At 52.9% G+C, this 22447-nt stretch overlaps 1 protein-coding gene across 4 annotated transcripts; it reads right to left on the reverse strand.

Moving 5' to 3' along the window:
* Positions 1-2443: 2443 nt before the first annotated feature.
* On the reverse strand, positions 2444-20443 carry LOC127379815 (hematopoietic lineage cell-specific protein-like). Of its 4 annotated transcripts, XM_051607963.1 has the most exons (15): positions 20361-20443; positions 18326-18409; positions 16728-16801; positions 15768-15897; positions 14055-14165; positions 13270-13324; positions 11223-11333; positions 10624-10734; positions 9931-9986; positions 7104-7173; positions 6724-6860; positions 4644-4754; positions 3855-4164; positions 3026-3097; positions 2444-2682 (listed from the first exon to the last, which is right to left on the reverse strand). In XM_051607963.1, exons 2-15 carry the CDS (start codon positions 18407-18409, stop codon positions 2546-2548), a joined length of 1569 nt encoding a protein of 522 aa, XP_051463923.1. In that variant the 5' UTR covers positions 20361-20443; the 3' UTR covers positions 2444-2545. The 4 variants fall into 4 exon arrangements, with proteins under 4 accessions (XP_051463923.1, XP_051463922.1, XP_051463921.1 ...); XM_051607962.1 differs by lacking the exon at positions 20361-20443 and having other exon boundaries at positions 4644-4751; positions 18326-18415; XM_051607961.1 differs by lacking the exon at positions 20361-20443 and having other exon boundaries at positions 18326-18415.
* Between the last annotated feature and the right edge of the window lie 2004 nt (positions 20444-22447).

A 22447-nucleotide genomic window follows, 5' to 3' on the forward strand; every position in this document is an offset into this window, starting at 1 on the left:
CCTGGAAGAATTCGCCTCTCAAACAAGGAGGGAAACCCACAGGGCCCGTCCTGCTGGTCCTTGTCTCCTGCCTCCGCGTCCTGGGGCTGCCCGTGGAGCTGAACACGGGGCAGGGTTTGAGCTGTGAGGTTTGGCCTCCTCAAAGGGGCTGTCCCACCATCCACCTCCCACACCCGCTTCGGTGCTGGGTCTGAGCTCTGCGGGGCTCTTCCCGGCTGCCCTGCAGGCTCCTGCTGTTTCCTACCGAGCACAGCAGCCAGCGCTTCCCGAAGGCCACCCGTTATTCTCAGAGCTCTGGTCACACTGCAGGGTGTCAGCACGGAGCTGGCATCGCTTAAGGCCCCTCGGGAAACGCTGGCTTTGCTTCACAGCCGTAACAAAGCCCAGCGGCGCCGGGAGCGGCTGCGGAGGCCGAGGCTCGGCCGGCGGCCGCTCGGTCCGGCTCACGCCGCCCCGGCTGCGGCCTCGTGCCGGGCTCTGCACGTGGGTCCCAGCCCAAATCCCTGCACGGGTGTTGGAGCAGTCCCACCCCTGGCCTGACCTGCGGGCAGGTGCACCAGAGCCAGCGGCGTCCAGCGTGGCGGCAGGAGGCAGGAGCTGCCAGGCAGCGCGGGGAAGGAGGCACGTCTGCAGCCCCGGCAGCCTTGCCGCAGAGGGACGGAGCGGGTGGAAGGGGCCAAAACACACTCATCCGCAGCTCAGCTGCCAGGAGATACCCAGCAAAATCCAGTTTGTTCCCAAAGGAACCTACTGGAGAGTAATAAAACGGGCCTATGAGGTACACAGCTTGTTGGGAGCTGTTGCCCAGCTCTTCTGAGCGCACAACACACCCTGATTTTATTCTTCAGGGAAAAAAATGTTTCTGTAGCCCATGTATTGGGCTAGCCTGCTGCTCCTGCCCCAACAGGTTGCAAGTCTCTCAGTCAGCTCTACTTGCTATACACCCTTCTTGATTGCAAAAAATAATGAAAACACCCCTAGTTGGGAGGGTCTGCCACAGTGAGGCCCGTTCTGAAGGGCCCCTGGGAAGGAGTTTCAGGAAATAAAGGGTGAACTGCACAAGGAAAAATATTGGGAAAGTTATTTCAGAGAAAAACCCAAACAAAGCAAAACAAACCAAACAAAATCAGAAAAAACAAAACCAACCAACCAAAAACCTCCAGAAAATTCACATTAAAAATCAACAATTTCTAACCTGAATCACAATGTATCTTTCCCATGACTGACAGACACAGACTGATTTTTCTCAGGATCAAGCACTGAGCAGGGATCCTGCACTACATGGAGGTCCAAGGGCAGGATGGTCCAGAACTACCCCCTGAGCCACGTGAAGTCTGAAGGTGTCACAGTGGGACCCTCTGCAGCTCAGCTGCCCGCAGCCCCTGCAGCCTCCCTCGTGCTGTGCTGCTCAGCCTGTCCCTGCTTTATTCCTGTTGTGATGGCGCCTGCAGACCACAGAGGAACAGCCACCAGCTCCTGCAGTGGCACTCGGATCATCTAGCCTGGAATATACTGGTTCAAGGGAGGGCTTCACTGGATTGTTACTGAACTCTAAGCATTTCACTTGTGCCCTGGGACAGGATAAGGGGCAATGGATTCAAACTCAAGCACAGGAAGTTCCACCTCAACATGAGGAACTTCTTTCCTGTGAGGGTGACAGAGCCCTGGGACAGGCTGCCCAGAGAGGCTGTGGAGTCTCCTTCTCTGGAGACTTTCAGGACCCCCCTGGATGCCTTTCTGAGTGATCTGCCCTAGTTTTGGTCCTGCTCTGGCAGGGGGGTTGGACTCAATGATCTTTGGAGGTCACTTCTAACCCCCAACATCCTGTGATTCTGTGATTAAACATTAATAATTTCCTCTTGTCCTGCTTCCCACCTGCTCAGCCTTTTCCCCACATCTGTGCTGAAGGAGGGATAGACTCGAGCCCCTTTCACTGTGCAAGGAACAGAGCCTCCAGCAGACACAGGGGACACGTGCTGCCATGGAATGACCAGGATGTGATTCAGTCAGGTCAGAATAAGAGCAGTTTATTACCAGAGTTGGGATGGACAGACGCTGCTGACAGGGGCAGTACAGAGTTTATTTCAGTTATGCAACTCACTTTTCACCAAATGGTGTCAGATAAGCAGGACATTGCAAGTAACAATGGCACTGGTCAGATGAGGAGGCTTTAGCCAACACACTGGTTAACAAATAATACACTAATTTGTTAATTAAACAGGTGAGACCATTATCTGCAAATATTTCTTAACTCGGCAGTCCTGCAAAGGCCTGTGAGGCATCAACTATTTCACTGCTGCTCTGGGGAGGCCTGATTCCAGCACAGGGACTCAAACCACCCAACAGCAGAGAGAACAGGCTGAACCAAGCCCCGGATGGGGGAACCTACCTTCAGCACTGACTGCACAGCATGCTGCAGGTTTGCTCCGTGGTATTTCTTGCATGTAGACACGCCAGGTCAAGCCAGATGAAGCTAATAACACGTAAAAGGCTGAAGCAGAGAGTGGCAAAAGTTTGGAAAGAAGCAGCTTGGACAATGCTGGTTTCACTGCAGAAGCCTGACATAGTTTGCTGGAAAGAGGCCCACTTTGCCCCGGCACTGCCCCCGCCACCAGCCTTCATCAACCATCTCAATGTGTGTGATTGTATCGTCAGGATCAAAGGAAATCTCATCATCTCCTTCTGCAAAAATTGTTCAGAAAAGATTGTCACAATGCAAATATGAGAGCTGGTTTTACATCCCTCCTCTTACCCCTTCCCAGGAAAAGAATACAGGACAACCATTCTGATAACCCCCAGCGTTCATCTCATCCACTCCCCATCAAACAGCACAAATAAAGCAGAGAAGGAGCAGGACTTCACAGATGAAAGATGAAGCTTCTGTGTTCACAAATCAGGTCTCATTCTGCTTTCCAAGAGGAAGAAATTTACACCACCAAGTCAAAATGATGGTGTCCCACCTCCCTGTTGCACTGCCCTGACCAGTTCCCAGTACCTCTACCCACAGCCTGGATGGCAGACCCACCTCCTTGGTAATCATAGAGAGCCACTGCACAGGTCCCATGGTTCTCCACCGCATAAACATTGTCTGTTTCCCCTGCAGAAGACAAGATGAGAAAGAGGCTTCAAGCAGCTACATGGATCTGGCCAGTGCTGCCCTCCACCCAGTTGTGAATGACACATCGTGAATGACATCCCAACCCTGCCAACATGGAGAGGTGTAAAAAGGCACAGCCTCCCTCCCCTTCTGCAAGGAGAGAGGCCAGGTCCTGACACTTCATGTTCCTCTCCCAAAAAAAAGGCTGGACATAACTCCAGCCTTTCCACTTACCACCTCCTGCATCAGCAAAGCTGTGACAGAAACACCAACAGCAGCCCATGCAATTTTCTCATGTGCTTGGGGGAAGACTACCCTGCCCTCCTCACACCCAGGAGACACCACCAGATCAGGTCTCCTGAGCATCAGCTGTTTGAGTGAGTCAATGCAGAGTGTACCCCCCAGGCCTCAGCAGAGCACTGGCAGTTCCTTGCCAGGAAACAGTGCACAGAGAACATCAGCCCAGGTCCAGCTTCTTCAGAGCCCATAGCAGCCCACTGGTCCTCCTGCCTGAGTCCTGCTCCAGCAGAGATTCTTGCTGCTTGGTCCAGCATCCCATACAGCTGATCTTGCACCTTGCAGCTGGGCAAGGGAGTAGGAGACAACCAAATCTCCATCATTATGGGCTGCTACCCTGACCACAGTACACTTCAGGATACAAATTCCCTCCACAGTCTGCCCCATGCCCCATGCATCCAGTCAGGTGAGCAGACAGACACAAGCTCTCCAAGACACAGGTTCTTCCATCAATACTCACCCTGGTAGCACTGGCTCTGGTTGGGCTTCTCAGGAAGGATGTTCTCATAGTCGTCACCTCCATCTCCTCCATAGTCATAGATGGCATCTGGCTCTCCCAAGGATGCTGGCAGCTCCTCATACTCAGCACCTCCAGTGACACTGTCACAGTAGTCAGAAGGCTCTGGCAGCTCCTCATAGTCTCCACCAACATCCAGACTTTCACTGTAGATGGGCTGATCCTGGCTGGGGATCTTGCACAGCTCTTCACCCAGATCTGCTGGTCTTGGTGGCAAAGTGGGTGGTGTTTCCTCATTGTCCCTTTTTGCCTCCTGCCACGAGGTGAGAAAGTGACAGGAAAGTCACCTGCAAGGCATCCCTCCCATGCTGCAAGGCAGTTCCCCCATGGCTGCACAGCACCTGGCAGAAGGGAGCCCACTCCACTGCAGGTGCCTTTAGTGTTACCAACACACAAACAACTTCCTCTGCACCAGGGGGAATCAGCTCAGCCCTTAGATCTGTGTCCAGCTGGCATTTGGGATTGCTGTGAAGACCCTCATGGCTCACGTATTTGAGCCTCTCTCCCGTGTTTGGTGCAGCCCATGGACTGACCCACACAGCCTGGCTCATGGTGGGCAACCACAGCCCATCCCCATTCCAGCCTTCCCCCCCCTCACTCCTTCCACAGCCTCACCCACGCTGTGGCTGCACCCCATGTCTTCCTGCAGGGCTGCCACAGAGCAGAGCCCCTCCCAGGCACAGTTCCCCCTGCCTGCTCCCCTTCCTGGCTGTCCCCAGCCAGCCTCAGCACCTCATCTCCTGGTGACACCGGCCCTTCTCTCCCCACGCTCCCCGGCACCCTCGCTGGCACGGCGGTAGGGGCTGCCTCTGTGGGGTCCTTCTCCCTCTGTGGGATTTCCTGCTGGAGACAAATCATCGGGTCCCCTCAATCCCCTTGAATGAGGCCCAGTGCAATGGCCCTTCCCATTCCCAACACAGAATCACAGAATATTAGGGGTTGGAAGGGACCTCCAAAGATCATCGAGTCCAACCCCCCTGACAGAGCAGGACCAAAAAACCCTAGGACAGGTCACTAAAAAAGGCATCCAGACAGGTCTTGAAAGTCTCGAGAAAAAGAACCTCCACCACCTCTCCGGGCAGCCTGTCCCAGGGCTCTGTCACCCTCACAGGAAAATGTTCTTCCTTGTTGAGGTGGAACTTCCTGTGCTCGAGTTTGAATCCATTGCCCCTTGTCCTAACGCAGGGCACAAGTGACAAGAGGCTGTCCCTGCCTTCTTGATGCCCTCGTGTATTTATAGGCATTAATTAAATCCCCCCTCAGTCTTCTCCTCTCTAGACTGGAAAACCCCAGGTCTCTCAGCCTTTCCTCATAAGGCAGGTGTTCAGTCCCTTCATCATCCTTGTAGCCTCCATTGGACTCTCTCCAGTACATCCCTGTCCCTCTTGATCTGGGGAGCCCAGTACTGGACAGAATGCTTCAAGTGAGTTCTTACCAGGGTTCAGTAGAGGGGGAGAACCTCCCTCCATCTGCTGGAGACACTCCTCTTAATACACCCCCAAGATACCACTGGCCTTCTTGGCCATAAGGGCACATTGTTGTCCCATGGAGAACTTGTTGTCAACAGAGCAACTCAGAACATTTTCCTTCAGCTGAGATCTATTCCAACCTGTCCTAGGGACTGGACACTAGCAGGCATGTAACGACTACAGGGTCTGCAGAGAGTGGCCTTATGAGGGAAGGTATCAGGGAGCACTTTATTGGTGAAACCTTAAGTGCACACTGAATGCAGATATAGAACCTGCAGCAGGAAGTCTGGTAGACAGAGGGCTTGGGTGCCACCTCCAGTTTGGAAAACCCTGAGTGCAGCCTGCTGGGATGGTGGCACTGGGGAGCTGTGATCACACCATTTGACAGGCACCAGAGGCAAGGAGAAGCCTCAGCCAAAGCACAGGGGCTCCTGGCTGGGGAGGGCATGTCCCGACCCATGTGCTGAAAGGGAAAATCCTGTGACAGCTGGGAAGTTCGCTGGCAGTCCCTGGCAGGCTTGGGGCAGAGTGGCTGGAGAGCTGCCCAGCAGAAAGGGACCTGGGGGTGCTGGTTGACAGGCAGCTGGACATGACCCAGCAGGGTGCCCAGGTGGCCAAGAGGGCCAATGACATCCTGGCCTGCATCAGGAATAGTGTGACCAGCAGGACCAGGGATGTGATGGTCCCTCTGTACTCAGCACTGGTGAGGCCACACCTCAAATACTGTGTCCAGTTTTGGGCACCTCAACACAAGGACATCAAGGTGCTGGAGTGTGTCCAAAGAAGGGCAACCAAGCTAGTGAACAGCCCTGAGAACAAGTCTTATGAGGAGCAGCTAAATGAACTGGGGCTGTCCTGAAGAAAAGGAGGTTGAGGGGAGACCTCATCACCCTCTGCAACTACCTGGAAGGACACTGTGAAGAGGTGGGTGCTGGTCTCTTCTCACCAGTAACTGGTGATAAAACAAGAGGCAATGGCCTCAAGCTGCACCAGGAGAGGTTTGGACCAGACATTAGGAAGAGCTTTTCACTGAAAGGGTTGTCAGGCATTAGAACGTGCTGCTCAGGGAGGTGGTTGAGTCACCATCCCTGGTGTGTTTAAAAGTTGCCCAGATGTGGTGCCTGGGGACACAGCTCAGTGCTGAACTCGGGAGAGTAGGGCTAATGGTTGGACTCGGTGATCTTGAAGGTCTTTTCCAGCCTAAGTGATTCTGTGATTCTGTGAAGCAGTTTAGCCAAGAGGTTACAGTGAAGAGATCAGGCAGAGGGACATGGAGCTGCATGGCCCTGAGGACAGGCCTGCTTCACAAGCTCATGGGACATGGCAGGGTGGCCGTGGCTCACCTTGCGCCGGGCTGCCTGGCGCTCCCGAGCCTGCTGCCTCGCCCGCTGCTCCTCCTCCTGCCTCCTGCTCTCCTCCTCTGCTGACTTGGCCATCTGCTCAAACCGTGACCGCAGGCTGCTGGCGCCACTGGAAGCCCCTGTGGAGAAGGCAGCTGATCAAGCCAGCCCAGTGGCTCCCTTCCACCATCCCAGGCACCCAGGAGAAACCCAGAACTCCCCCTCTCGCAGAGAATCTTGCAGCTCAGCCACCTTCTCCTGCCCCTCAGCACAGGTTAAACCCACACCCCACCACAGGACACACTGGCCAGTGTGCTGCCACAGAGGGACCAGGAGGCCCACAGCTGCCCACCAAGCCCAGGGCTGGTACTCAGTTGTCTCACCTGCCTCCAGTGGTCTTGTTTTCTCATACGAGGAGGTGGGAGCTGCCATCTCATTAAAGCCAGCAGCACTCTGCAAGAGGAAGGGAAGAAGTGTCCAGCTTGCCAGGCAAGGCCAGTGCTGAGGTCCCCCACTGGCTTTGCCTACTGGTGACTGCAAGCTTTGCTCCAGATGTCTCAGTCCTCATCTGTACAATGGCCACTGTTGTCACAGTGCAGGCTGCAGCCCTGCTCTCCTGATGCCTCCCTGCACTGTGGCAGTGCCTGCTGCCCTCCTGCCAAAGCCAGGGGCTCTCCTGTGGAGAGGTGGCCCTCCGAGGGCTGAAGGGTCACAGGGAGCCAAGGGAGGAGGCTGCACAGTGACAAGGAGATTGCTGCATGGAACAGCAGGGCTGGGCACTAGAGGCAGAACTGCTCACTGGTGACACAGCAGGGACCTGAGCAGATGCCTGAGGTCTGATTCTTCCTGAGGTCCAGGGAACTGGTCCATCCGTCCCCTGCACTCCCAGTAGTATGAGGCATGGAAGCTCTTCCCTATGGGATGGCAGGCTGGAGCTGCCTAACCCTCAAAGCCTTTGTCCCTTGCAGGTCGCTGCCTGCAGCATGGGCTGGAAAACATCAAAGCAGACGCGTGTGTGAACAAGATGGTGCTGGCTCTGTGAGGCGTGGGGAGATGGCTGCGCTGGTGACAGCATCCGTGGGGTGTTGGCAGCAAAAATAAAGTGAAATAGAGGGGGTTTATCTACGTTCACGAGAAAAACTATTTCACACAGAAAGGACTAATGCAGCCACATGCGGGGTCCTACCTGCAGGAGTCAGCACCGCGCTGGGTGGCCGAGCCCAGAGGGCAGCTCTGCTCGCCTGGGAAACAACCCACCTGAATTAAGACTGCCTGGTGATACATTATGCTCTACTCTGGAGCTATGAATTCAGCACTATTCCAGTGCCTGAAAACCAGCAACCAAGACCTTAAGTACCTGCCCAAGTATCCTTACTTTTACCATCTTTGATTATGCTTCAATATTCTCAAAATGCACAAATTCATGTTCCACTTTGAGCAGATCAGAATTACTTATCCCCACTCTGCATCCTGCTCCTCAAATGACCCACAGACCTGACTTACACGTGTGCTCACCTGATTTTGCATGGTTTTGTCTCCACATATGTGCTGCCCTGCCCTTTGACCATGCACCTCCATTCACTGTTGCTATATTCCCAGGCCATATTAAACTCTTCCATGGGCTGGATGCCATTCCCACTCTGCCCCTGGCCCAGCCCACCCATGCAGCATGGAAAGGAACATACTTGGTTGTTACAGGTATGTGTTTATGGCCTTCTTTGGCTCAGGGCCTGTCGCAAGCTGGTACCTGCAGAAAGGATCCCACCTGCTTCCCCCAGCACCTGAGCACAGTGCTGCTGGTACTGACCCAGACACAGCACCGTGCCCCTGGTACTGCGCCCAACGACAGAAAAAGTCTGGTTCAGGGGAGGTGCCCTCACTTCCTCCTCCAAATGCCCCAAGGGCCCCCAACCATGCAGGATTGTCAGGATTTTAGGTTATCTCCATCCATGCAGATCATCATCCACTGGCAAGACTCCCTTCCCTGAACAAGACCGCAGGGCAGCCTGCCCAGCACAGTGTGACTGCACTCGGACTGTCGATGAGCCTTTGCCTGATTTCAGCCCAGGCAGAAAACCTGCATGAGCAAACTGGATGACCTCTTCTCATGCAAGGTTGATGCCTGCCACTCCCACCCCTGCTGGGTTTTGTGAAGGTCTGCAGGCAGCTGACTAGTGCCTGGCCTCAGATTTTGCTAACTGGACAGACCATATGAAACTCCTGGACAGGACAGAAAAACCTGCAGAAAGTAACATATGACAGAGAGGCTGGTGAGTTACAGGCAGTGCCACCAGGAATGGCCAGGCTCCACCAGGAGTTAAAGGGGGGTGCTATGGGGCCAGTCACTCATATACGAAGCCATAGTAGCCGGTGAGTAGTGTATGAGGAGAAGGAGCCAGATCCCTGAGAGGCCACAGACCTACATCACATACTGGAGAGACTGGGGAGGTCTGCAAGTTGGCTACTTGAGGGACCAAAGATTCAAGGCAGCTTCTGGGAAGCCTTATTTATGTGAGTGTGCTGGCTGCCCACAAACCTCATGCCTTGGGTAAGAAGAGCAGACACAGCAATGCCAGCCTCTCACTGGAGGCAGTCTGAGGCAAGGACCTCTCTGTATGCATGCTGCTCTCCTCACAATCATTTCCTATCAGTCAGTGCTGGGGACATCACACCTGATGGGCTTTCAGTCTGACCAGCACCTCTCCTGTGTAAGAGACAGTTCCTGCATGGGGCAAGAGCCTGTGGCCTCTCAGACTTCTCAAAAGGCTGCACTCCCACAACAGTTCATCTCCAAGAGCTATCACAGCCCACTCTGACTGAGCTGGTACACACAGGGGCTGCAGGGGTGATGGCCAGCAGCCAGGCAGAGCACTCCCAGTGCCTCCACTGGTTCTAGATGTCCAGGAGGGCACAGCATGATGCCCTGAGAAAGTTCTTCACTGGCTCTGCTATTAAATCCTGCCCCAAGAGAAAGCAGGCTCAGTCTGAGAGTGGAATGAGCTGAGAAGGAAAAAAACCCACATTTTCTTCCTTGCATTATAGTCTCCCCAGGCTGCAATTCCTCTGCACTCTCTGGTGCACCCCAGCCTTGCAGTAGCTGTGCGCTGAGCACTGGGACTTCATCTCCAGCTGGGACATCTCTTCCCTTGCAGCAGTGCCAAGGGCAGTGATAGGCAGGAAGCAATTCCAGGCTGCAGGATGCAGTCTTACCTTATCCACTCTGTCCTTCTGGACCCCGTAACGGCCTCCAAACCCCCTGGCATAATCTGTATGGAAAATACGAGGCTATTTTAGAATATTTGCTATTCTGTGTGCACCTCCCACTTCAGTATGCTGTGACCAGTGAAATGAGTTAGCTTTGTCTACACCTTACCACATGTGGAACTAGAGATAATACATGTAAAATTATCTGGACAGCAGCTTTTAGGACTAATCCTTCATTCCTCTCAGCAAGTGCCCGTGTTCACTGCTGTGTGCTGGCAAATCTGCTTCCCAAGCACTGGGGTGAGGAGCCAGTCGTGCTATTTCAGTGCCAGGTGGCCTTGCTCACTGCAGTTAAACATACACCAATCAAGCCATTCCTGGGACCTCCTTTGCCTCATTTCCATGTGCTCACCTTCTGAATGCTTTTATAACCAGGAATGTACCTCACAGAGGAAGCACAGTGTAGTCTGGGAAGCCTGATTCAGGGACTTGCATTTCATGACCCCCACTGAGCCAAGCATGTATGTACTCTGGCAAAGTTTACCCCGGTCCTTTGGGGGTTCACAATGCCCCAGCTGCTCCCTAACACGCTGCACACATTCAGGTTTCAGCAGCTGGATCTCTGTTCAGGATGAACCACTAGCTCCAGGTCTGTGTGTGCTCCAAGGAAATCGTGCACCTCTGGCAACACTGCCCTACCTGTTTGGGATGCATGGGGTTGCACTTCCTCCTGATGGTCCCAGCCAAGGGCACTCTTGTCCTGGCGATCCCTCTGGACCCCAAACTTCCCACCAAAGCCCACGGAGTAGTCTTCAGTCACAGGGATCCAGATCATAGCATGGAGAACAGATGAGGGAGGGAAAGAGAAAGGTGGCAGCACTGTGAGCTCAGGTTGTTCTCATAGGGGCAAGAGCTTTCCCTACCCAGAACTTAGAGACTAAGACATGGAGCAAGACCTGCTTTCCCCACTGGTGACCACACAAACAGCCCTCCTTCCTCCCTGGGACATGTCACCTGCTATTAGCACCTGCCTGGGTTTCCCCTGCACCCTTCCTTTGGTGACATACTGCTCAAGAGAACCCTGTGCCCCTACAAATCTGCTGCTTCTCTTCATTAGCCTGAACTTCTTCCAGCAATCATGCTGGAAAAAGCTGTGGGCACTCAGCTCCTCCCCACAGTTTCTCCACCACTCATGCAGCAGGTTGCAACAACCAAGCCCAGTGCCCCACATCCCCGGAGGACACAGTCCCAAACTCCAGCCCCCACACTCCCTGCCACGACGGGCTCCCCCAGCTCACCCTTCTGAGAGTCGTGCTTCTCTGCCTGGCTCTTGTAGTCAAATCCCACTGCTGCTTTGTCCACCTTGTCCCTCTCCACACCATAACGGCCACCAAAGCCCTTGGAGTAATCTGGGGGGGAGCATGGAATGCAGCTGGTGAGGGGAGGGGGTAAAGATGGGGAGCAGCACTAGGGAGGAGGCAGAGCAGCAGGGATGATGGAAAACACTAGATAAAGCAAGGGGCTTGGAGGGGACAGAGTGCAAGTCAGGGAGCACCATGAGGGCCATGGAGGATGAGGATCCATGGAATGGGTGCACAGGGCAAGCGTGGGTCATGGCACATGTGAGTCTGAGGGCAGCAGGAGACACAGCCAGAGAGCAGGAAAGAAAAGCCATGGGCAGCTGGGGAGGCAGTGGGAGCTCAGCTGCCAAGGACGCAAAGCCAAGGCAAGACTTGGGCATCCACCCAAATGCATCTCTCCACATAACAAGGATTTCAACCTGTGGTCTGCCAGGCTCTGAAAAAGTCTGTGAATAAATGTATTGAACCTTTGAAAGTACAGAAGAAATGGCAAACCTCTGCTGTAGGGCTTACATCTGCTCCAATGGTATCTCAGCCACCACGAGGAGTCCACTGGCTCTGGGTGCTGAAACCTCCATTGCTGGCAATGTGCTCCAGCTCTGCCCTCAGACCCTCTGCCATGCTCACCCGTTGTGTGACAGAGGCACAGCACATCTTCCTTACACCTCCCCCTTTTCCCTCTTCTAAACTAGTAATGTAGTCATTACTGCAGCTGTGTTCAGTTACTCTCTAAGCACCAGCTTGTTATTCTGGGCTCATGTCCTTGGAAATTTCAGACTCTCTCCTAGCTGCTGGCTGTACAAGACTTCCCTTTCACAGACCTGGTCTGCTAGCTCTGTTTCCAAAGCCTGCTCTTTGAAGCAGTAAGTCACAGTTCCCTCTCTTTGTTCCCTGCCCCTATTCTTACAGGTCTGCATTTCACAGAAGTTGAGGCTTCTCCAGCAAATTCAGCCTTATCAATCCATGAAGACTGTGACCTAGAGAAACATGAACTAAGTCACTCTGTATTCAGGAACAGCTCTCTGATCCATAGAAGCTCAGTCACTTAAGGGTGAACCTGTAAGTTCTAGAAATTTCTTAAACTTATCTCAATTAAACTATTATTTCCCCATCAGACCATTATGAAATGGACCTTTTAGGACACTACAGCAAATACCAATTTTATGGCTGCAGTTTCCAGTATGGACACATTTTTAGGAAAATACAAACAGATTACCCTATTTCTAACATTTGCATTTTGTCCTGAGTGATTTCTGTGGTTTTACACAGCTTGATGAACTTGTCTACAATCTAGTAGTATACAATCTCTTATATGTTAATGTAGCACAACTCCATGTGATTCATTTAGGATCAACAAAGAATGCCTCAGAAGAGCTTCCTCCTTTTATAGTTTCCTCTGAAACAAATGATTCTGTCTTCTGCCCTTGGTAATGCAGCGTTCCCCACATTTATCTGAAACAGCACAAGACCTTGCCCTCTCATCTTCTCTTGGTTGCAGAATATTTAAGATATCTTTAGTTCCAGTCAATGCTTTTAATGAATATAGCTGCTTGTACGTACATCTCAAAGCTTGGTTGAATCATCTCCAAATTTCTGCAGAAGTCTGGGTGCTGTGTAGCCTTTTGTTTCCATATCCATTGTTGTGCCTTTTATATGACACTTTTCCAGAAACCACTTCTGGTGTCCTACAGTACTTGGGCTCCCCCAGGAGCACTAGCTCATAAGAATTTGGGGGGTGTCTTTGCTCAGCCATGACATGGTTTCCATCAAAGCGAAGTGCAGTGACAAGCAGGACATATAAGGTAAGGGTGGTGACAGGACAGCAGGGAGCTGGGGTGCAAGGGTAACTGGCTTGGAACAGGAATCTGAAACCAGTGTCAGGAGAGAGATAACAGAGGAGACTGTGCCACAGCAGATAGCACAGGATGTGGGGAGCAGAGCAGAAGCTGGGCAGTGTCAAAGAAGCACGTGCCCATGGACTTGCCTTTCTGAGATGAGTGTTTCTCCACCTCACCCTTGTATTCGAAGCCCAGTGCTGACTGGAACAAGAAGGGGAGGAATGTCAGTTACCCTGAGGGCCAAGCTGGGTCTCAGCAACCCTCCTCCAGATGCTGGGCTGACGCCCTGCTCCCTGCTCCCAGGACCCATGTGGGTGCCTGGCCACTCCTTCGTGGCACAGGCCTCCTCAGCCTCTCCCACCACCCCTGTGTCCATGCAGCATGCCCAGGAACAGGCTGTCCCCAGAGCCCATGCACTCCAGGTAAGAGGGCCATGGTCCCAACCCACACCCTGGCAGCAGGCAGGGCAGCTGGGCAGTGGCTGGCACCAGGAGGTGCAGGGGAGGGATGGCATCCTGTTGTCCCCTCCTGTCCTGCCATGGATGGCATCCTCCTGAACCCTTCTGTCCTGCCATGGATGGCATCCTGCTGTCCCCTCCTGTCCTGCCATGCCAGGCAGTGTGCATGGCACAGCTTGAGACTTTGGAGATGCAAAACCCCACAGGCCCCAGGACAAACAGTACTCCCTGGACAGGACAGTTGCAAGCACCAGTAACGCAACACTGTGCTCTTGTTAATCTTCACAAGAGCCCTGCAGTTTGTCACCAGCCATTGTCCTGCACTCAGGGGCAGACCGTGGTGCACAGCATGCCTAGCCCTGCACCCACCAGCACCCTGAAAGCTGCCGCAGTCCTCAGGGCAGGGCAGTGTTTTGGGGGCAGCACAGAGCACCAGCCACAGGTCAGCGTATCAGCCGCCTTGTCCAACACACCTTGTCAGCCCGGTCCCGCTGCACCCCGAACTTCCCCCCAAAGCCCTGGGCTGCGTCCGTCTGCGAGGAGTGCTTCCCAACGTCAGCAACGTACTCGTGTCCCACTGCGCACTGAGAAGAGAGGCAGCATGAACAAGGGCCCGTGGGCAGCTGGCAGGGCGGGCACAGACACGGGCACCACTGAGCTGCTCAGCCCTGCTGCCGAGATGTCTGCAGCCTCCAGGTGACAGGTCGGGCTGGCCCGTGCTGGTGGGGACAATGCCTTCTGCACAGCCCTTGGCCAGGACCAGCTCTGCCCTGAGACCAGTGACGCAGCTTCAAGGGCAGCCATCCCACAGGGCTGGTCCCACCGCCAGCTCGCCATGCAAACCACAGGATGCCAGATACCTGCTGCTCCCAAAGGCCAGTGGAGTGGTGGATGATCACCTGGGGAAACTGAGGAGAAAAGTGCAGGTAGGCCTGTATGACTGAAACCCACAGGCAGCAGGACTGGCACATGCTGTTGTGTCTGAGAGTGAGGGTCAGCAGAGCTGCAAGCAGACCAGGGTCCCCCTGCTTCCTCTGGGAAGTGGTGTGTCCAGGAACTGCACACACGCCTCAGGAGAGGGCCAGAGGCTGAGCCATGCAGCATCCTGCTAACACAGGACGAAGGCTGAGGAGCTGTTCAACAAAAACATCCTCACTCTGCTCTGGCAATCTGAGCATGGGTGCTCCATTTGGGCCTCCTGGAAAATGTGTTTCTCACCCTGCCACCCTGGTACCATGCACACCCACAGCCACAGGAGAGCCACCGAGCTGGGAAAGGGTCCAGAGAACAAGTCATACGAGGAGTGGCTGAGGGAACTGCAGATGTTTAATTGAGAGGAGGCTGAAGGGAGACCTCATGGCCCTCTACAACTACCTGAAAGAAGGTTGTAGGGAGGTGGGAGTTGGTTTCTTCTCCCAAGTAAATAATGACAGGACCAGAGGAAATGGCCTGAAGTTGCACCAGGGGAGTCAGATTGGATATTAGGAAGAATTTCTATACTGAAAGTGTGGTCAGGCCCTGGAACAGCCTGCCCAGGAAGGTGGTTGAGTCACCATCCCTGGAAATGTGCAGATATGGCATTTCAGGGCATACTCTAGTGGCTGAGGTGGTAGGGTTTTATGTGGGTGTTTTCTCGTGGGGTGTGTGTAGTTCTTTGTGTTTGTTTGGGTTTTTTTTGTGTTCACAGTTGGACTCGGTGATCTCAGAGGTCCCTTCCAATCATTACAATTCTGTGATTCTGTGACCAGATCTGATATCACGTCTGAAAAACAGTATTAAATGCTGAAAGGTACAGGAAGACACATGATTATGATTATCAGAAAACATAACACAGATTTGACATGAGAACAAAGAATCTGTACTGGAGAACGTGAGGAGGGGATTATTCTTCATTAGTTCTCCAAGCACACAGAGAGAGAGGCACCTAATTTGTTATGCAGCAGGTTTGCAACAAGCCATAGAAAGTCCTTCTTTGCAGCTAAGGGGAGTGTTGCAAGGAAGCTGCAGACAAACGTACAAATGGGTTCAGAGGCAGGTTATGGGCTAGTTAGAGACGTGTGGATCTGTGCAGCCATCCCAGCTCCCTGTTCCCTCTCTTCAGAGTCAGGCCAGAAAACATGGATGCTCTTTCCTTTAGGAGAAAAACTTTTCCACTGGGGCCCAAGAAAGCCCCCTACAACTGTTACCTTATCCATGCGGTCCCGCTCTGTTCCAAATTTGCCCCCATAGCCATAGGAGGCCTTGGGTCCAGTCTCCAGCTCCTTCTTCTTGATGACCTCATGCTCTTCTGACACTTTGTTCCTCAGCTGATGGATGCTGGTGAGACAGGGCAAGTCCGTGTGGGCTTGTGCAGACCCACACCCCCAGCTGCAGCGTCCCTGTGCCTCCAGCTGGAGCCCAGCCCGGGACGCGGATCCACTGTCGCTGCCCCCCGCGCTGCGCGGCAGCCGCTGCCCCGGGGCAGGTGCCGCTCCCTGGGGCAGGTGCGGCTGCCCTGGGGCAGGTGATGCTGCCCTGAGGCAGGTGCGGCTGCCCTGGGGCAGGTGCCGCTCCCTGGGACGGGCTCAGCGGCTGCAGCCCCAGGCGGGGTTCGCCCTGTCCCGTCCCCGGGCTTTCCCGAGCGCTGCGCTGGCCGCGCCGCCGGGGCCGGGATGGCATGGGATAGCATGGCATGGGATGGCATGGCATGGGATGGGATGGCATGGGATGGCATGGGATGGCATGGGATGGCATGGGATGCCCCGGGAGCCGCCGGGCAGGGCCAGGTCGGGCAGGGCCGGCGCAGACGGCTTGCACCGCGCAGCCGTCCGGGGGCACCTGCCGGCCAAGCCCAGCGGCAGCAGCGGCGGCCTCGGAACCGGCTCTGGGGCAACACCCAGCGTGGCTGCAGCCGCAGCGCCCGGCCCAGCCCGCTGCGGCCAGGGGGGCAGCGCGGCCCCCGCGGCGCTCCCCGCTCCCTTCCCGCCCCGAGGCTGGGCGGGACGGCGGGACAACCCCCCCGGCCGCCCCAGCCCTTATTTGGGTGGTTTCGGCCGCCGCTTCCCCGGGCGGGGGGCGGGGCGGTACCGGTACCGGGTCCCCCCAGGCCCGGCTCCCCAGTTCGGTCGGAACCGGGCCCGCCCTGCCGCCCCCCGAGCCCCACTCACTCGATGTGCGCGGCGCGCCCGGAGCCCTCGATGCTCTTGGCTCCCCAGCGCTGCTCCTTCTCCGAGATGTCGTTCTGCGGAGCGAACCGCGGCCGTCAGCGGGGCCCGCAGACACGGGGCCCTGCCCGCCCCGCAGGGCGGCCGGGGGTCCCGCGGGGCTCCCACCCTCTTCCTCGGGGAGGAGGCAGCAAACAACAACTTCAGGAAGACAGCGGAGGGGTCTGAAGGTCCCTGCTCTGCCCCAGCTTTGTTAGGGCAGTACTTGTTTTGTCCTCTCTTTGGAAGGTCTGAACACGGATTTGATAAACTGAAACATCAAGAAGCTCTTTCCCAAGATAGGTAAAGCTAAAAAATTGTATATATAAAACAGAATAGTAACAATAGTAATAAAGACTGTTCAGGCTTATTTTAAATACTGCACATACAGAAGAAATTAAGTCGTAACAAAAAAACTGACAGCATCAAGTTTTAAAAACACTAATAATTCAGAAGAATTTTTTCCTGGAAGTAACTAGGCAACACTGAACTTGGAAAGAACAGGACTCTTGTGTAACAAGAAGAGTCTGTCCATCAGAAAACAACCTTGGAAAGGAAATCCAGATCTCAACCAAGTTCATAGACCTATAGCTGTGAAGTGTGGCTGGTGTCCCTTGGTGCCAGGGGAAGATGGACTTTTTCTGTGCTATGTGCTCCTAAGAGGTTTAGGAAAAAGGTATGAGATACTGATGTCTTGAGGTAGCAAAGGACCTTTGAGGTTAACAAAATACAGGAGACAAAGCAGAAAAATCTTGTGATGTCAAATCAGTGGGTGATAAAATTGTAAATGCAGGTCAGTGTTAATAAGCACAAAAGTAAACATCTGGAAAAAAAACCTGTCCTAATTCTATCTTCAGATCAATGGTTCCGAAATCTTTACCATTCTATTATGTAGAAGAGCAGCAAATACAGAACTGGCTAAAAAACCAAGTGTGAGTGACTTTTCCTAATAAGAAAGGAATAGAGAATCAAATGGAAAATGAAAGTCATGACACTATGAATACATGGGGTTGCCACAGACTGAGCCCTTCTGTTTCACCCTCTCAGCTAGAGAAATAGAGTAGACAAAAAAAAGGCCAGTTCAGAGGCATGGAGCTGCATCTGCACGAGGTGACTGTAAATAGAGTAGGATTCTTCCATCTGGAAAAAGACAAATGAGGACAATACTGGAATACTGTTCAACTACAAACTGTGTGGGAAAGGGAAAGCTTATGCTTTGTATTCCTTATAACAGAAGTTGCGGGGAGGACTCAGTGAAATTCCAGGCATCAGGTTTAAAAACACCCCAAATATTCTATACTCTTTAAGTGTTACTAACTTGTAGTCAGGTGTGGGGCACACTGACTGATGCAGGAATTTAGCGGACTGACCCTAGACAAGGGCCAGACATTGCTCAGACAGATGACCGGGGGTACCAGCCTCAGCTGAGCCTGCACAGCCAGCAGTGCTCCTTGCCATACCGAGCTCCAGGCCCTGCACCAGTTCACCAGCACACAACAAGGGCCAGCGAGCCCTGCACACCACCACCAGCACCACTATGGGTTGCCACTCCAGGCACTCACCACGAAGTCAGGGTCCGTGTCCCAGTCGTCTCCCTGAGCCTCAACCTTCACTGACACATCGTGTCCCACGACTGCTTTCCACATCTGCATGAGGAGGACACGGTGTCACCCAGAGGCACTGCTGGCCGTGCACAGGCCAGACCACAGCAGTCATGGCACGGCTGGAGCTGGAGGAACCTTTGCAAACCATCTGCCCTGCTGACCCTGCCCCTCAGACAGCACCGGGCACCCCAGAACAGCTGCCCCTGAGCCCCAGCACCCCTTTCAGCAAAAGAGGTCTGGTCTGGTGGGAGGTGTCCCTGCCCATGGCAGGGGTTTGGAACTAGATGAACTTTAAGGTCCCTTCCAACCCAAATCATTTGATGCTTTTAAGTGTAAACCACAGTCTTCATGCACCCTGACTCCACAGTTAAAATGCACACTTCATTTAATGTAAATTAGTGCTAGTATCCAACTACCAGATTATGCTTTTCCAACATACTTCATTTTTCTGTGCTGTGGGAGACTGTTCCCTGCTTTAACCTCCCTTCTAAGCACAGTCAGAGCACAGCACCCAGGCCGTGGCTTGCTCTGCCACCATGGTGCAAGGCTTATTTACCAGAGGTTGGACTCCTCAGGTCTCTCCTCTGTTTTGCAACCTTTTAACCATTGCCTAGTGTGCGAGAGAAGGTACAGAGAAAAGCAGTATGCTGGTCTGGAACGCTGTGAGGTGTCTGTCATACACTGAAAGCAGGAAATGGAGCTAAAATCATGTGTGGGTCTGAAGCAGCTGAGGCAGCGGCTCGTCCTGGCTGCCCAGGGGCCCAGAGGAAGTGACAGAGCCAGGAAGAGGAAGTTAAATAAAAGTAACATGACATCTAAAATTCCTGCATTTCATTTTCAAGGTGGCTGTGAAAAACTGTAATGTAAAGGCCCCCTCCTAAAGAACATAGTTGTTACAAAACCACAGACAGAAAAAAGATGGCATGGCCTGCCCACTCCTGCACATGGAGCAATCATTCTCAGCAGCACGTCCCACCATCTCTTACTGCCTGTGCTGTTGAGGAGCACCATATTGTTCTTGCTGTCACCCAAAACAGCTTTTCACTGCTGCAGAGAGAGAGGTTGAACAGAATGTGCACCAAAGCTTGGGCCCTGTTTCACATCGCTGCAAACATCACATAAACCTGTGACCAAACCAATGGGAAGCAAAACTGCATTGTGATGGATCCTCATTTAACCAGGATGCTTTTGTTACGTGCTTCTCACTCACTAACCGCTGGGTCCCACAGCAACACAGTAGCTACAAACCAGCCTCAAGTGCCCAGGACTGTGGCTTTCTAGGCAAGCAAAATGTTTATGCACTGACAGCATCTTGCAAAAACTGAATACAGTGAATTGCAAATAGAAGCAGGAAAGCTCCTGTGGACAGCATAGAACAGTCTGACAATACCTTTCATCTCCTTATCCCCTCACCAATTTATCAGCATCTCTCACTCCAAGGATTTTTTCAAGCTTGTGGCTCATTTCTGTTAACAATAAAACAGCAGCACTAATCACCTACCTAAGGGCTGTTCAACAGGGCAGCTGATTTGAGCAGCAAGCTCAAATGCAGGTGGCCCAGAGTTTTAAGTCCTGCTGTAAATGGCTTTTCATCACCAGCTCTCCAAATCCATCCACCACACGTCTTAGGAACCATGACAAACCACTGACTGTAATCACATCACAAGGCTCCAGACACTCACTGTAGCAAGGCGTATCAGCCAGAGTAGCAACTCAACCCTTTATTTGTCCCATTTTTCCCCTTGAAAGCATCCAGCACAAATACAGGGCTACCACACAGCACCGTTGATGCTGGTTGATTTGGAGAAGTGGTTCCCTAGAGCCTCAAACACAAGAGCAACAGCAGTGACCAAAGAGCAGCGTGAGAAGCAAATGCCGAGCGCCATCAACTCACACATGCTGGGTCAGGAAGGAGAGCCCTTTACCCACCAAAACCCTACAACTTTTTGTTGTTTCTCATTGTCTACTCTCAAAACCCACTCGGCTTTCTTACCTTAGCCGGCTCACCAGCTCCTGCTGGCAAACTTGCTGCGTTTTGCTCAGGCCCCTGCTGCTAGCGGCAGCTTTTGGGCTGCTGGGAGCGCCCAGTTCCTGTTTCAGCTGCATCTCCGCGCTTCCTGCACCCCAGCCCCCAGCTCCACTCAAGTCTCAAACCTGCCGTGGTGCTGCTGGTCCCTCGCACGCTGCCCGTGCTCAGGGGCCCTGACCAGGTGTAACCCTGGGATACAAACTGCTGACACCACAAGTAGTGCTCGATGGAGCACAGTTAAGTTCCTTAGTGTGCAAAACCAGGCTGTGATCTCCATTTTAATCTCTTCCAAAAAAATCATTCTGCCATAAAAGTATAGGACAGATAGAAGGCTGAAGGCCCTGGGCTTGACAGCTGCACTGAGCTCCAAATAAAGCAAACTACTGCTTACAGAACTTGTTATGAAATTAATATGAAATATATATAAACACACACAGACATACACACACACACAAGCTCTTCCAGGAACAACAACAACAAAAAGTAAATAGCTTGAACTAGAAAGACAGAAAGCATGTGGTTAAGAAATTCTAAGCACTTACAGATCAAACTCTTTGGTACATGGCTTAGTAGTGTGAAGTGCACAATTTTGGAATGGGTAGTATGAATCACACTAGTTTGACAGTAGATAAACATCTCACACCAAAATAACTTCCTTTCTAAATGAGTCAAGTGAAGCAAGAAAAGCTCCTAGAGTAGCAATCTCTCTTTGACACAATGGCAAGAAATACAAGGCTTAGAATAAAACAGACTAGTTCAGCTGGAAGGGACCTGCAGTGATCATCTAGTCCAGCTGCCCGGGCACCTCAGGGCAAAAAGTCACAGCGTGTTATCAAGGGCATTGTCCAGATGCCTCTGAAACAGACAGGCTCGGGGCATCAACCACCTCTCCAGGCAGCCTCTTCAAGTGTGTGCCCCCCCACCTTGGTAGAGAAATGTTTCCTAATGTCAAGTCGGAACCTCCCCTGATGCAGCTTTGACCATTTCCATGAGTCCTGTCACCGAATCAGACAGCAAAATTGGCCAGAGATATTCCATTCCGTGTATCTACATAAGCTCAGAGGAAGGTCAGAGATCACAGAAGACAACTTCCTTCCTGCTTCTTCTTCCCCTTCTCTTCCACCCATGGCTGGCGTCCGGGAAGGACTCCGTCCATCCCTCACCGTGGACCCCAGGCTGGTGCATCCCTGACCCTCATCTCTCTCTCTCTGGCAGCTCTGGGACTTTTTGGGACTGTTCACAGCTCAGGAGATGCTATGGGAGTTGCTGGGGGTGGGGGGAAGCAAGAGGCTTTTGCACATTCCTGAACACATTGTATATAATTGTACATATTTTCTTTTAACATTAGTGTTGAATTAAAGCTGTGTAGTTTAGTTTTCAATCCAGAGAGTCTCTCTCTCTCTCCTTCCCTACCTGGGTGGGAGGGGATCAAGAGCATTGTTGTCTCTGGTTTAACTGCTGATCCTGAGTCAAACCGTGAGAGGATCCCATGGAGAAGAGCTCAGCACCTCCCTCTCCAGTACAAAAACAGTATAAAAAACCTGACTAAAAATCCAGAAATCATACTAAAATCCACCACATCCCCTTGACCCATTAGGCGGGTGAGCTTATCATAGAAGGATATCAAATTAGTTAAACAGGACTTTCCCTTTGTGAACCTATGTTGACTGTGCCTGAGAAGAGCATTGTCCTTTAAATGTCTTTCAATACTGACCAGCTTCAACACTGAGATTTGGCCTTTCGTGTCTCCTTCCTGCAGGTGAGAACCACAGCTCTATAATCTTCCTGCAAAGCCGGACCTTGCTTCCAGAGATTTCTCCTGGTTGCCCTTAGAGTAACTCCTGAGTGCTTACATCCTGGCTGGGCCATGGGTAATTGATGTCCACTGCATTATCTCCTTTGTTTCCCATCTCCCTAATCTTCACCCAGAGGCTCTCAACCACATCATCCCTACCTGCCAGGGCTGCAGACAAACCTCTCCCCGACAAATGGTGTAACTCCTCCCCCTTGCCTGCCCTGCCCACTCAGATTCTGGTTCCCCCGACTCTAGT

The sequence above is a fragment of the Apus apus genome, chromosome 1 (genome assembly GCF_020740795.1).
Source record: "Apus apus isolate bApuApu2 chromosome 1, bApuApu2.pri.cur, whole genome shotgun sequence".
Taxonomy (NCBI): domain Eukaryota; kingdom Metazoa; phylum Chordata; class Aves; order Apodiformes; family Apodidae; genus Apus; species Apus apus.